This window comes from Ursus americanus, chromosome 2 (genome assembly GCF_024610735.1).
Source record: "Ursus americanus isolate L20-20 chromosome 2, mUrsAme1.1.p, whole genome shotgun sequence".
NCBI lineage: Eukaryota > Metazoa > Chordata > Mammalia > Carnivora > Ursidae > Ursus > Ursus americanus.
This window is the reverse complement of record NC_142128.1, coordinates 37,661,705-37,676,334: the sequence shown is the minus strand read 5'-3', so window position 1 is coordinate 37,676,334 and position 14,630 is coordinate 37,661,705. Positions and strand designations below refer to the sequence as shown.

The 14,630-nt window shown below is 49.7% G+C and overlaps 1 protein-coding gene across 4 annotated transcripts in view; it reads left to right on the top strand.

The window, feature by feature from the left end:
• The window catches only part of NAA60 (N-alpha-acetyltransferase 60, NatF catalytic subunit), a 36,504-nt gene that overhangs the window by 15,752 nt on the left and 6,122 nt on the right, over window positions 1-14,630 (top strand). For 2 of the 4 annotated variants that reach the window (XM_045783855.2, XM_045783854.2), the window contains exon 2: window positions 13,959-14,074. The exons of 1 other annotated variant lie outside the window; for it this stretch is intronic. In XM_045783855.2, coding sequence (XP_045639811.1) covers window positions 13,965-14,074 — 110 coding nt within the window. In that variant the 5' untranslated portion in view covers window positions 13,959-13,964. Of the gene's footprint in view, window positions 1-13,854; window positions 14,075-14,630 lie in introns of all 4 variants that reach the window. One more of the 4 variants, XM_087871096.1, reaches the window with a different exon arrangement.

Sequence of the window (14,630 nt, the reverse complement as noted above, 5' to 3'; positions counted from 1 at the left end):
AAATGGTGGCTCCTCCGTGTCTAAGTTTTATCTCCATTATCTTCCTTCGACATCTCTTTCTGGAAAGAATCCACAAAGCCCTCATGGTTTCTCCATCTCTGTTCCTTGTTTGCAGAAAGCAAGCTTGGGGTATAGACTCCATCAAAACTGTTCTTGCTTATGTCCGTGTGCATTGCTTTCAAGTAAATGCTGATCTGCAAAATAATGCTGGATCTCGTGGGTCTCTTATTGGCCAAGTTCAAATACTGATTTTTTTTCCCCCAGCAAATATTTTTTTTTTTTAAAGATTTTATTTATTTATTTGACAGAGATAGAGACAGCCAGCGAGAGAGGGAACACAAGCAGGGGGAGTGGGAGAGGAAGAAGCAGGCTCATAGCGGAAGAGCCTGATGTGGGGCTCGATCCCACAACGCCAGGATCACGCCCTGAGCCGAAGGCAGACGCTTAACCGCTGTGCCACCCAGGCGCCCCCCCCCCCAGCAAATATTTGTGTCTTTGATAATATCAAGATCAGGCCTTCTTCCCTAAATCCTTCTTTCTTAGCATGACTTCTGATAGGAGCTAGCTGGCAGCCCAGTTCTGGGTTAGCTGAAGTCCTTACACCACTGATTAAAGAGAGACCCATGCACTGGAAAACCCAGTGAGCAAATAGTAGGTTAGTATTCCGCTGTGAATCTTAAGGCATTTGCTCAGTGCTCGTGGAATGATAGGAAGGAGGTCTGAACAGGGACCCGGGGCTTTCTGCTGGAAGTGGTTTGGGGTCCAGGTCAACAGTTGAACCAGTGCTCCCTGGAGCCTGAGTGCCCCACTGTGGAGGCCAGCATGCATGTGACAGTCAGCCAAGGTGGCCACAGCACTGAGCTAAGCTAGATGGTCAGGTAGAGAAGGAGTAACACCAAATGAGGGCTGGTCCCTTGTTTGTCCTGTCAACATCTCAGACTCCCCATCTCTTCACCTGAGATCAGCTTCCTGCTCAGGCAGGGCCCATGTGGCAGGAAGGGGACGAAAGTACCTATGAATGTAATAGTGTAGAGATTTTTAAATGTCTCTTCAGATTGTAAGAATGATTACCCATTTTGCCTCCAGATGGACTCTTAGTGCTAACTTTTACCCCATGGCCTTGGAATAGCATGGCATTTTGTGTACTGATTTAAGAAGTAAACCTTCTAAAGACAGATTGGCAGTCGTAAAGAAGCAAAGAGGAGATGGTTGTGGAAGGGGACATAGAACAACTGTCTGAGAATGTCTTTGTTCCCTTTGCTTCCGCAGGAACACCAGAAAAACATAGTTTGTCACCTTTAACAAACTGCATTAAACAAAAATTCTTACAGTTCTATTTCTTGTTGAATAGTTACTGTTAAAAATCAAGTTGTGTTCCTCTTTTTTATTTCCTGAATTCCTGAAATATGATCTGTTTGGGCAGCAATGTATTGAAATTTGAGCCCATCTTAAAGATGACCGAGAAGAGAGCAGTTTCATTATATAAAACAACCTGTGAGTAATTGTCCCTTAGGTACTGAAAAGAATTCTTATCTGGAAAATGTTGATGCAACAATATTTACACCTTTTCTATAGTGTTCGTGGGAGTGCTAATGGGTACTTGCTTCAATTTTCTTTCTCTTTGAAACCCCTACTTCTCTCTTTAAACTCTTCTGAAGGGCTTGCTAGTTCAGAGAGTCACTGCTCTTTCTAGTCTTAGTTTCAGATTACTTTGTTTCTCCTCTGGCCTCCCATTTTTAACACCTTTATTGAAGTATGCCTACAGAAAAAAGTATGCTGCTTGACAAATGGTCATGGCATGAGAGTACCTTTATACCCACCACCCCAAAAAACCCTTCAGCCCCTTACCAGCCAAGCCCTCTCCTATTTAAAAACAACAACAACAACAAATCATTAAGATTTTTATTTATTTGAGAGAGAGCTGAGTGAGAGAGAGAGAGAGAGCAGGAGCGGGGATGAAGGGACAGAGGGAGAAGGAGAAGCAGGCTCCCTGCTCATCCAGCTGGGCTGGATCCCAGGACCCTGGGATCATGACCTGAGCCAAGAGCAGATGCTTAACCGACTGAGCCACCCAGGCGCCCCCAAAAATCATTTTCTTGTAGGAAACACCAGAAACAGTAACAGGCATTTTACTGGGGATGGGGTAAATAGGGGAACCTTAGTTTTGCTTTGTATTGCATATGACTTATTTTACTGGGAACATGTGTTCATAGTAAAACAGAAAAGTTTACAAGAGCATTTCCCTCCTTCAAGAAGAGGGAAGTGTTTTTATCTTATTTTAATTTAAAGTAATCTCTGCACATCACATGGGGCTCACGACCTGGAGATGAAGAATTGCAGCTCTTCGGACTGAGCCAGCCAGCCGCCTCGGGAATGTTTTTTTTTTTTTTTAACTTTTTTTTAAATGGGCATCTAAAACTTGTAAATATTTTAAATTGGCTTTTATAAAGCCACTTAAATTGTTGTTTAATCATTACATGGGAACCCTTTACAATATGTTTACAAGTCTGTTTAGCGTCCTTATCCACAAATACCTCCTTTTTGCTTCATTACAACTTTGAATCTGTGTTTAGAACATTTATTTCTGATGTCCATGCACAAAATGCCACACTATTCCAGGGGTCTGGGATTTAAAAGTTAGCACTCTGAGAGACTATTTTGGGACAAAATGGGTGACCATTCTACTTATAATTTGAAGAGACACTGTAAAACTTCCACGTTGTTACTAATTAAAAACAGCCCATGAGATAATTTTCATAAAAATGTATTCATAATTTTCTCATACCACCCGAAAGCCTTGTTTTTTTCCTGAAAACAAAAAACAAAACTGAAATAATACAGAAATGAGTGATGAACACAGACATCTGCTGTAATTCCAGAGGCAAATGCTGACAGGAGGTTGAATTACTTTTTAAAAATAATAAGTTTAACCTCATGATCAAGTGTTAATTTATACCAAATTTGACCTACTTTCATAATTAACATCTCATCTGAAGGATCTTAAACGCAAAACCAGAGAAGTAGAGATGACAAACCCATCGAACAACAAAACCCAGCTGAGATGGACATGGAAGAAAGGCGGGGAGGCCTGGCCTGCTGGGGGCAGTGGGGTGGGGGGGCAGTGTCTCTGAAACCCAACTCCCCTGTTGCTTTACTTTTTCCTTTCAAAGTGAGTAGCTGCCTGGTCCCCGTCACTCACTACCCCCAGCAGTGCTGAGGGCTGCTCGCAGCTGCCGGAGTTCTCTGTGACACACACTCCTGGCTGAGTTTGAGCTCTAGACAGGGTACAGTCTCGGCTGGTAGTCAGGACTGCAGATTATTACATATGTTTTTATTCCCACCTCCTAAAAATCTGATTATTTATGGGTGGTTTTGTTGTTAAACCAAACTAGTTGACCACTCACTGGATCTGAACTGGGAGCTACATTCTGGGTGCACCTTGTGAGGTAGCCTCCTACCAAGATCCCAGCTTAGAAAGCGGAGGGGCAAACAGGCTTCTTCACCAAGCTGTCCTCGGGCCCGTCGGGCCCACGCCCCTGTGGTCTCCAGGCCCTGTGCTCTGTGTCTTTCAGCACTACGGTGCGAGCTGGCAGCGGAGGCTCATCTACACCCTCATGTTCTATTCTGGGAAGGTGAAACACTCTGGAACTTTCCGGCAAGGGGACCATGGGGTTTGCTCACGGCTCCACATCTCTGGCCCTCGGTTCCCATGTCCCCTTTTTCTCTCAGCTCGTATCCTTGTCTAATCTTCCTGTTTGTCCTTGTCTCACCCCAGACCTGGGCTTTCCTTCTCCATTTCTGACACTGGCCAACTAAGGCCACAAAAGGCAAAGAGCCCTTCGGCTGCCTGCCCACAATCCAGTCCTCTGACTGTGTGGAAATTCGCTGGCCCTGACGCTGTGATGAGGGTCCTGAGAGCAACCAGAGGATTCTGTGTGTGTTGACCAGTGTTAGTGCAGGTGCCTTCCCAAGCGTTGGGGGTTGGCAGGTGGCACACATGCACAGTGGTCTCAGCATATGCCCTCCGCATCTGGTCATTTTACCTTGGATGTGCGGTAAAACAAAATGGAAAAACAAATTTAAAACAAAATAAGATCTATGTCATCTTGAGGCACAATGTAAAGCTTAAGAGCTGAGCTCCAAAATGCAATGTCCTCCTTGTACTGCACAGAGGCCTTTGTCTTTGCCTTCTCACCCTCGAGAACCTGAAGGAGGACCCAATTGTCAAGTGCAGGTACCCCAAGTTCGCCGGCCCCTGGCAGGGAACTTGGCACCTGACTAGTGTTTACCATGCAGCCAAGTGCTCAGATCTGAAGCAGAGCCATATGTTTGACGACCATCAAAGGAGATACAGCACATCACTGTCACCCTAGCAGGCTGCCTTCTGCCCTTTCACAGTGTCCCCCACCACATCTACTTTCTGATTTCTGTCACTTTTGATTGTTTTAGCCAGTTTTAGAATGTCCTACAAATGGAATCCTCCAGTAATATCAATTTGTGTTTGAAGAGACTCGTATGTGAGAATTACAGGCTCCCCTCAGAGCATGATGAGGTAGGTTTTAAGAGGAAGGCTGTTTGGAGCCAGAGTGCTGGGTGCTTGCTTCTTGTCATCTTGTAAATTATTCATGTTGCTCCTACACTGAGGTTTTAGAAGGAGCCCAGGCTGCTGTGGAGACGCTCGCTCCCCCACGAGCAGCTGCCCGTGTGAACAGCTGAGCTGTGAAGAGGGCTCCCTGTGTCCCTCAGTCTCCTTTGAGCCCTATAGCCTTTTTTACTGCTGTGCAAGGCAGGCTTTTGTATGCATCCTGCCTTAGTTTTCCTTTTGTTCCCCATCCATCCTAAAGGCAAGAGCTTAGAGCTCATTACTGTTGGATTTTTCGAGCTGATAAACCTGGCGTCTGCAGAATGGCACATTCCTGAGAGCCCTGTGTCTAGTGCTTGGGCCGTGGGCGAGTATGTGCTGATCTTCCCTTGAGCCTCACCTGAGAAGAAGCCTGGAGTTTGGGGAAAGACTAGGGTGGTACTTCATCATGAGTGAAGGGAGCTGAGGTTTCGAGAAAGGGAAGGACTCAGTTGTGAGCTTGAGAGGGTTTGGGCAGGAAATTCCTGAGGGAAGCTGCCTGCTTCCCAGGAGGGGAAGCTGGTGGTGCCTTGTTGTGGGTGTGCTGGAGCAGAAGTTGGGCTGAGGATGGGCACAGGGGATAAAGCAGGAAGGTGGTGGCACATGGGGCGTTGCACGTAGTTGTGTGGAAGGGAAACAGGTGGCGGGAAGGCCTGTCCAAGAGGGGGTACAGAGTACCCAGAGGAGTGGGTGTGTGGGCAGGAGGAGATGTGGCGCTGGGCCAGCAATTGGGGTGGCCCTTTGGAAGAGGCCATCTCATTTCATCTCTCAGCGATAGAAGAAAGAAGAAGCACATACAGGCAGATGTCTCAGTGGTCACAGTGACCCCAGCATCCTTGCAGGTTCTGAGAGCACGTGGAAGACATAGCACCCAGAGTCTAAGTGGAGGGTGGCTAACCTCGGCAAAGAGAAAGGACCCTTTGAACCAATGGGAGTGAAAGAAGAAAAGGAAGGAAGGTTCTAGGAATGATAGAGGGTGCAGTGTGGTCATGGCTGGACTGAATACCAGATGTCCTATGAGGGCGAGGGAAGAGGCCAGAGCACCTCCTAAGACATTAAGAAGATGGAGTGATTTTTAAAAGTTGAATGTGACTTGTGTGAGACCAAGAAACAATGCCTTTGAAGAAGGAAGAGGCCCTGTGGACCTGGGGTATCAGGGCACAAGGGGAGGGGTGTCCAGGAATAGGGTAATTCAATCTCCTTACTTGGGGTGGGAGTGGAGTGCCCTGTGGGCCTCATGACAGTGCTGGGAAACCCCTCCAGAAAGTGGAATGATTCCATTCTCAGCCCCCAGCACTTGGCAATGGAAGGGAGACGGAAAGTGTTCCTGAGGATGCTGGGGACATTTTGGTAGCTTTTCCTCCATTTCACTCTGTCCCTCTGGCTGAGCACGTGGAGGCAGTGCCCAGATGTCCAGACATGACCCCTTCCCGCCACCTGGGAATCCTCAGGGAAAAGTGGCCTTTCGTACAGGGACCAGGGGGTCATTTCAGCACAGAAGGAAGACAAGGTTTGCAGACAGCCTCCTGAGGATGAGGTTGGGGAAGGAGAAAGGGTAGAGCAGATGAGCAGGCAGGCCCTTCATTTGCATCTTGGAGAATCTGGTTTCTGTCCTTCCGGGAAGTGCTTCACTCAACCACCTCCCCACCCAGAGGTCGTGGGCAGGATGCAGACCCAGGAAACCCCGGGCAAGAATTCTCACAGAAGCATGAACCTTTGTAGCTTCACGTTTTAACTTTGAAGTCTAAGCGAATTTCGGGTTCCCTGTACAACATGCCCCTACTGTTGTAGTGTAGATGTGTCTGTGTCTTTGTAGGAAAATGTCCTGAAAGGTGGCCTGCGTGTCTGAGACTTGAGTGCTAGCGCTCAAGGGCTCAGAACTGAGGCTGGGGCTGAAGCGGCGGGGAGGGGACGGCTGTGCTCTGGCTTCACCCGCTGGCTCCTGTTCTCTAGTGAATCATCAGAATCCTTGTCCCATAAGCCCTAAGAGTAGCCCGTAGCAATAGGAGACTGGCACGTGGTAGAAGGTTCTAGATGGGTAAGTGGGGATTCCTACAGGTGCCAGAGGTGGGTCCCCTGGCCTGCTCCCTGTGACCCAGCTGCTTGCCACACCAGCATCTCTTGTGTCCTGCCACCCTCTCTGTAAACTTGGCCTCTGACACCGGTGCTTCCCATGGGACCCGCGCCAGGCTCTCCCTTTCCCTGCCTTCCTGTCCTTTCTCCGCCCGCTGTCAGCTGGGCTGTGACAGACTCGGCGCTATAAATGCTGCATTTTTCCCTTAGTTAAAAGTGACTTGTTTCTATTTTTAAATCAAGGGTTTTGAAAACATGGAAGTACTTTTAATAGGGATGTGAGAATCCACAAATAGCTGTGCCTCTTGGAGCCCAGTGTTTTTCTTGAAAGTCAAACAGGATCCTGTCCCTTTGGTCAAGAGCCTTGTCCCAAGGATACTAGGGAAAAATTTATAAATCCTTGGACATGAGACGCTCATTTATTATAGATCTCTCCCTTTGCTATCGGCTCAACGTAGAAGATTTTTAAAAAAATCTTTTAAAAGCAACTTTATCGAGTTTAGTATACATACGACAAAATGCACCCAGTGAGCTTTAACATGTGTGTATATGTGTGTGTCCGTGTGTGTAACCATCTACATAGAGAACATCCCATCCCTTCAGAAAGTGCCCCCCCCCCCGCCCTTGCTCCCTGGCTGCTCGGATCCCCTGGTCGGTCTGTGACCATCCAGACCCTGACTGCTGGCTGATGTTGCCAGGTGCCTATGCTCGTTCTGTCCCCTGTGCTGGAGGGTCTGCTGCGAGCACGCTGACGGTGTCCTGTCCTGCGCCTCCTTTCTGCCGGAGCTCAGAGCACATTCGCTGTTTATCAGGAGCACAGTAGGGCACAGCCAGTGAGACACCTGGAGCTCTGCCGAGCGCAGCGAGGGCAGGCAGTCATGGCACCCCATTTCTCGGGCTGGCTCGAGCCCATCTTGCAGCAGATGAACAGTCTAGCGAACTGTTCCTGGAAAGAGGAGGATGTGGAGTTTCCTGGCACAGGTCAAACATCGGAGCCGAAAGTTGATTTCGGATTCATCTCGTGATTTGCGGTTTGTGTTGATCTCTTGGCGGAGGCTGGGGGGAGTCTGAGCGTGATCTTCCCTTTCTCAAAGGCATTTTAAATTGCTACCCTGTGAAAACTCAGTAGACAGCGCAGACATTCTTGGCTAAGACTTGATAACTTCCTCTGATCACTTCTTACACAGCGACAGATTTTTTCCTTTGAGTATGAAATAATTAAAATTGGTCCAAATCTGGAGTAAGCTACCAGGTGGGCCTTGGTGGACTGACGGTTCTTCTTCTCTCTGTGTCTCCTGCCAGGCTCCCTGATCTTCAGCCTTGTCTTCCCAGGGATCTCCCCACCCCACTCTGGCCCTATTGGGGGTGGCACAGATGCATGTGCGTGCATGTCCCCACACCCCAGGTGGCAGGGTCCAGGCCAGCCGCCCATGGGCACCAGCCTGGGTCCCTGTAGTTAATTGGCAAGCTACAAAGCTTCTGACTCTTTCTGGAATCTGCTGTGACTGACTGTCTTCAAAAATAACTTTTTTCATCCATTTGTTTACCAAAGAACAATCACTCTAAGGATTTGTTTTTAACAGCTTTATTGAGATATCCACATGCTGTACAATGCACCCGTACAGAGAGTACTACTCAGCATTTTTAGTGTATTCACAGAGCTGTGCATCCATCACCACATTCAGTTTCAGGACATTTTTACCAGTCCAAAAGAAGCCCCCCCCCATAGCCCCCCCCCTCTATCCTGCCAGCCTCCAGCAACCACTCGCTTACTGTCTCTCTGGATTTGCCTGTTCTAGACATTTCATGTAACTAGAATCATAAGATATGTGGCTTTTTGTGTCTGGCTTCTTTCACTCGACATCACATTTTCAGCATTCATCTCCGTCGTAGCAGGTATAGGTTTAAATGCCCGCTGTAGTGTATTGGTTCGGTCGTCCATTGACAGTCCATCGTGGACTCCCACTCCACTCCCTCCCTTGCTCCGCTTAGAAGTGGGATCGTGTCCTTGCTGGGATGTTGAGGGTTTTTGTAGATGATCCTGTTGGGCCACATGGACTGGCAGGTGGTGATGTGTTTTGGCTTGTCCACCAGGATTTTCCCTGAAGATGGTTGCAACAGGGAGGGGAGGACCCCCTTGTCCCTGGAGCCTTCTCTGTAAAGACTGCACTGAGGGACAGGGCTTGGCCTTGGATGCTGTGGGGTTGTTGACTTTGACCCAGAGGCTCCAGGTTTTGGCAGGGACTTCCTGCACTTGCCAGTTTTTTTGGCCCTGGAGGGAAGAGGAGGGGGGAGGGCGTCGCCAGCTCCTAAAACAGTGCCCTGTGTCCTGTCGCTCCTTAAAACATCTGTGGAGTTTGAGATTTGGTTCACTTGGGTCCTGAGCAGTATTCCCAGAACCCATAACCCTCTGAACCAGGCGCCTGACCCACCCGAGACGGAGAGCGCAGATTCGTGAACCAGCTGTGGTTTGCCGAGAACTCACTCTTCCAGTGAGGAGGTGTGCAGAGGCCGTGGTGGCTGCTGCAGCGTGTGGCGCTGCTTTCTAGAGCTCAGGGTGCAGGACTCCAGAGACGTTTAAATCAGTCACTTGGCCAACCTGCCATCTGTACCCGAAACTCAGCCTCTGGAAAAGTGGTTGGTGGTTTTGGTTGGTGGTTGGTTGGCTGGTTTTTAATTGGGAACATTTTCTCTTTTTTTCTTTTCTTTTCTTTTTTCTTTTTCTTTTTTTTTTTTTTTTTTAGAGAAATGCACTTTATTTTTTTAAGATTTTATTTGACAGAGAGAGAGCGCGAGCACGAGCTGGGGGAGGGGCTGAGGGAGAAGCAGACTCCTCACTGAGCAGGAAGCTCGATGGGGAGCTCCATCCTGATGAGGAGCTCCATCCCCGGACTCTGCGATCATGACCTAAGCCGAAGGCAGGCACTTAGCCGACCGAGCCACCCAGGTGCCCCGGGAATATTTTCAAACACCCATTTGGCATACCTATCATCCAGTTCAACAGTTATTAACGTTTAGGCCTTTTTGCTCCAACTAAATTAAGTTACAGAATATTCTGTCACTTTGCCTCTACATATCCAGTGTACATCTCTTAAAGAGTATGGACATTTTTTTGCATAACCGCAATGCTGTTCTCATATCTTACAAGATTAATGAAACCTGTGGTTGTTGCTTTTAGCAATTCTTTGTGCGTGTGTTGTGCCAGAGAACTGTTTTTTTTTTTGTTTGTTTGTTTGTTTAAAGATTTTATTTATTTATTCGACAGAGATAGAGACAGCCAGCGAGAGAGGGAACACAAGCAGGGGGAGTGGGAGAGGAAGAAGCAGGCTCATAGCGGAGGAGCCTGATGTGGGGCTCGATCCCATAATGCCGGGATCATGCCCTGAGCCTACGGCAGACGCTTAACTGCTGTGCCACCCAGGCGCCCCCAGAGAACTGTTTTTTAAAGTGTCACAGGTATCTCTCTCTGTCTCTCAAATAAAGAAATAAAATCTTTTTTAAAAGGTGGGGGGGGAGCGCCTGAGTGGCTCAGTCAGTTAAGCGTCTGCCTTTGACTCAGGTCATGATCTCAGGGTCCTGGGAGCGAGGCCCATGTAGGGCTCCTTGTTCAACAGGGAGTCTGCTGCTCCCTCTTCCTCTTCCCCTCCCCCTGCTTGTATGCTGTCTCTCTCTCTCTCTCTCTCTCAAATAAATAAAATTAAAAAATAAAAATAAAATAATGACGTGTCAGAGGTAAACTTTGGATTCAGAACCCAGCTAAGGGGACTGGGGGCAGGCTTCCTTCCGGTTTAGGTGAGCCTGAACTGGCTGGGTGCCTCCAACACTAAACAGCAGATGAGAACCACCTAAGTTAGGAGTTGGAGGAAAACTACTTAGGATGTCAATGTTAAAGGTCAAGGGAATGTCCCAGGACTGGCCAGACCATGCCAGTCACCAGTTGGTGGGCACCAACAGCCCACGTTGATGGGCACTTCCTCTTCAGTTCCCAACCCTTTGCAATCGGCAACTCATTCCAGCCTCAACACTGCCCTGTGGGGCCTGACCCTCTCTGTTTTAGAGGGGACTCAGAGACTGGCTAGTGACGGGTGAGCCAGAGGCAAGGCCAGGCTCAGTGTCTCAATCCATCCCTTTTGTGGAAGAAGGGATGGTTACCCTCGCTTTGGGGGTTGTGTGGAAACCTCCAGGGGAGCAGCACTTTATACCTGAATGTGAAGAGCCAGGGTCCATCTTGCTCTTGGTCGAACCCCTCTAACCCGTACATTCATGTTCTTGGCTCCAGATGACCGGGAACCACATCCTATCCAGTGACCACTAGGTTATGTTTTGGACAGAGGTGACTGATAAAACTCAGAACTTGCCATTTTTGGTTGACCAGTCCCATTTCCCAAGAGGTGGCTGGCCACCTGAGAGGCATGAGGTCCCTAAGATCACCCCAGAATGTTCTGGGCCACAGGCCACATCCTGGATAGCAACAGGGACGTGGGCTGGAGTGGGCAGCCGTAGGTGGGGGTGCTGAGGCCTGGCATGGCCCCGCTGTTCAGGAATCAAATAGTGGAGCTGTTGTTGACCCCGGGGATCAGGCTGGATGGGGTCTTGTTTTTGAACGTGCGTCTCAAGAAAGAAGGAGGCACGCACGGGAAGGTCAGATTTGCCTAGACTGAGGTTAGTTTCTGTTGTTTGGTTGGTGTTTTGGTTTTGTTTTGTGTTTGAAACTAAGAAGTCACACAAATACAGCCCAGCAGCTGGGGCCTGCCCTATCCCAGCAGGCCTCTCACTTTAACTTTTGTGATGGCTGTGTCCCTTGTTTAGTCAACACAGCTGGCTGTCTCTGCCCTGCCCAGAAAGAGGCTTTTGTCTGGGTCAGCTTAGCTTTCTGGAGTTCCATCAAGATCTTGTATCCAGAGATGAGCTCTGTCCCCTTCTAAGTGGAAGGTCTCGGGCAGGGTTCCTTTCTACAGAGGCGGTGGTACCTCAGCTACTGCCAGACCCTGGGCCTGTGGGGGCCCACGAGGCCTCAAGCAGGAGCAACCACTTGTCCTGATGAACATCCCATTCCGTCCCCCTCAGAGCCCCGGGGGAGGGCACCTTGCGCTGTGGGGAGGGCCATAGGAGGGGTTCCCACCTTGCAGACCCCACATAGGCAGTGCGCAGGCACTTGGGTGAAAACATGGAGGGAGGGGGAGAAATCAGGTCCCCACTCATTTCAGCTGTTGAGCCAGTGCTGTGCAGAGGGACGTGTCAAGGTGGCATGGTCCCCACCCCTGGGAGTTTGGTGTGTGCTGGAAAGACAGAACCCAGTGTGGCCCCAGAGCCACAGAGCTGCAGTACGTCCACTCCTCCTGCCCTCAGCCAGCCCTCAGCTGGCCCTTGGCCCGACTGCTCAGCAGCACGTGGTCCTTGGGGCTGTCAGCCCATGACCGGCCCTCAGAGGAACCCTTCTTGCTGTGTAGAGCCTGCTGGGGTTGTGTCTAGGGCTTAGGCTCTGAGCAGCTGCCCTCCTGTCCCGGTGGTCAAGCCTCAGGGTGGATTTCAGCCCCTGGCAGCTGGCACATTAGGACATGTCCTTTCCGGAGACCCTCCTGGAAACGCCTGAAGTGTCACAGGAACCAGGCACTAACAATGCCAGGGCAGTCAGAGCAGGTGACCTTGAAGGATTGTCACAGGCACTTACTTGGGCTGGGTGAGTGGTCAGGGCTGAACATCTGGGTCCCTGAGACCTTTGGGCGTCACTGGGACTGTCTCGGTGCACACTCACAGAACCGGTTTCTAGAGTAAGCTCAGTTAGTAGGTGATGACCAGCCTCTCTGGGGTCCCGCCACCCCCAACATTTGTTATGAAAAAGTTCAAACACGCGGAGAAGTTGAATGTGTGGGCAGTAAGTTCCTGTATTGTGTCTTATCTGCCTCATGGATCCCATGGCGAATAGCACTGTGTCGTGTTTGGTTCCTAAGTAGTTGGAATCTCTTCAGCCGGTTAAAGTTAGTTTCAGACCTCACGGTGCCTCACTCCCAAGACTTCTACGTAGTTACACACTTCCTTGTCCAATACCATCAGTAACAGCTTCATAACATCATCGGTCCAGCCTGTGTTTACATTTCCCCAGAAGTTTATTTTGACTTGTTCTTTTTCCCAGTGGGGGTATACACATCATATTCGGTGGTAGGTCTCCTCGCCTCTTTTAGTTTGCTTTTTGCTTTTTTTTTTTCTTTTTTTTAATGACCTTGGTCTTTTGAAGAGATCAGCCCAGTTGTCTTGTAGAATGCCCTACATTCTGTGTTTGAAGCCTGTGTGCAGTTAGGCCTGGAGGCTCAGTGGGGTCCAGGCCCAGGATTTTAGGTGGAAGCCAGAGTGATTAGCATTGTTCACATTGTGCTTAGAGGTTGGGCTCGAGGGGCTGCTGGACCTGAGTTGCCAGGCTCGGCTTTCTGGAAGTCAGTAAATCCTGGGGGTGCAGGTGCTTTGTCGGAGCCCAGCCTTTCCACTTGCATTCCTTTAACTGAAACAAAGAGGCTGCTCCAGCAGGAGCCTGGACTGAACAGACTCTCCTTATTTAGAAGAGTTGTTAGCAGGGTGCCCGCCCGGCTCTCAATCTCAGGGTCATGAGTTCAAGCCGCATGTTGGGTGTGGAGATTGCTGAAAGAAAAATAAGAATGCAGGATCCTGTATTAAATAAATAAATAAATGAATAAATGAAATAATAATATGTTTTAAAATAAGAAAGTTATTAGCAACTCATGACCCTTGATTGGAACTTTGGTGTGTCTCATAGTCTCTCTTCCTGCCCATGAGTCTGTCTGCTGGGTGGGGGAGGAGAAGCAGCCGAGTCAGCTAGCACCGCTTCTGCTGAAATCCAGCCCAACCATGGCCCCTCCACCAGGCTGCCCCAGAGGGAACCCAGGTCGGGATGTGGGGTGGAGTGTGGGGGGGTGCTCTCTGCAGCAGCAGAGAAACAGCAGCGCAAGGGAGATGGGAGACGCGAGACCAGCCGGGGAGGAGCCAGGCTCGGGTGGGGCACCCCCTTTCCTCGGCTGCAGTGTGGTGGTGACTCTGCCACCTGTGCTTGGGGCTGTTGTGAGAGAGAGACACGGCCCATGCAGTTACTGAGGAGACGTCTGTCCATGGGGGACAATACTAGCTTCCCTGTCTTGCCCGCCTCGCAGGTTAGCATGAGGAGGAGGAAGAAGTAGCGTGAGGTGACAGTGCCCGTTCGGTGGGCTGGTGAGGGGGCGCGGCCACCCTCCTGACGCCGCCTCCCTCTCTGCAGGTGTGAATGACAGAGGTGGTGCCATCCAGCGCCCTCAGCGAGGTCAGCCTGCGCCTCCTCTGCCACGATGACATAGACACCGTGAAGCATCTGTGCGGCGACTGGTTCCCCATCGAGTAAGTTGAGCAGCGGCCACTGTCCCCATTTGTAGCTTGGAGGGGTGGAGGGCGGGTGGGAGGAACACGCACATAAGCTCAGGTGCCAGAGCCAGAAGACTTGCTGTGACAGCCAGCGCGGCCTGGAGGTGCTGTGGTGGCCCAGGATCACCTTGCCTGTTATTGGACCTGAGGCCTCAGGCCCTGACTGCCGTCAGCCTCTTTCCACCTCACCGCATCCCTCGTGCACGAGTTCCCCAGAAGGCCTTTCCTGAGAATCTGTAGCTGAAAAGATGTGCAGTGCAGTGCTGTTGATAATTCAGAAAGTTGAGAAGCAGCTTAAGTAATGTAGCAGTGAGGACTTGGTTCCATACACTGGGGTACGTGCCTGCAAGTGCTCGCTATTCAGCCAGGGGGGTCGAAGTCTGTGGGAGAGGTGTATTTGTTGATAAGGATTTTTTACATGAGATAAGAAGTGGAAAAAGACTAGAAAACAGTGCGTATCCCAGTCTTGCTTTTATTTAAGAACATGTACAAGATAAAAGCTTGTGGGGTTATGTACCGTGTAGCAGGATGT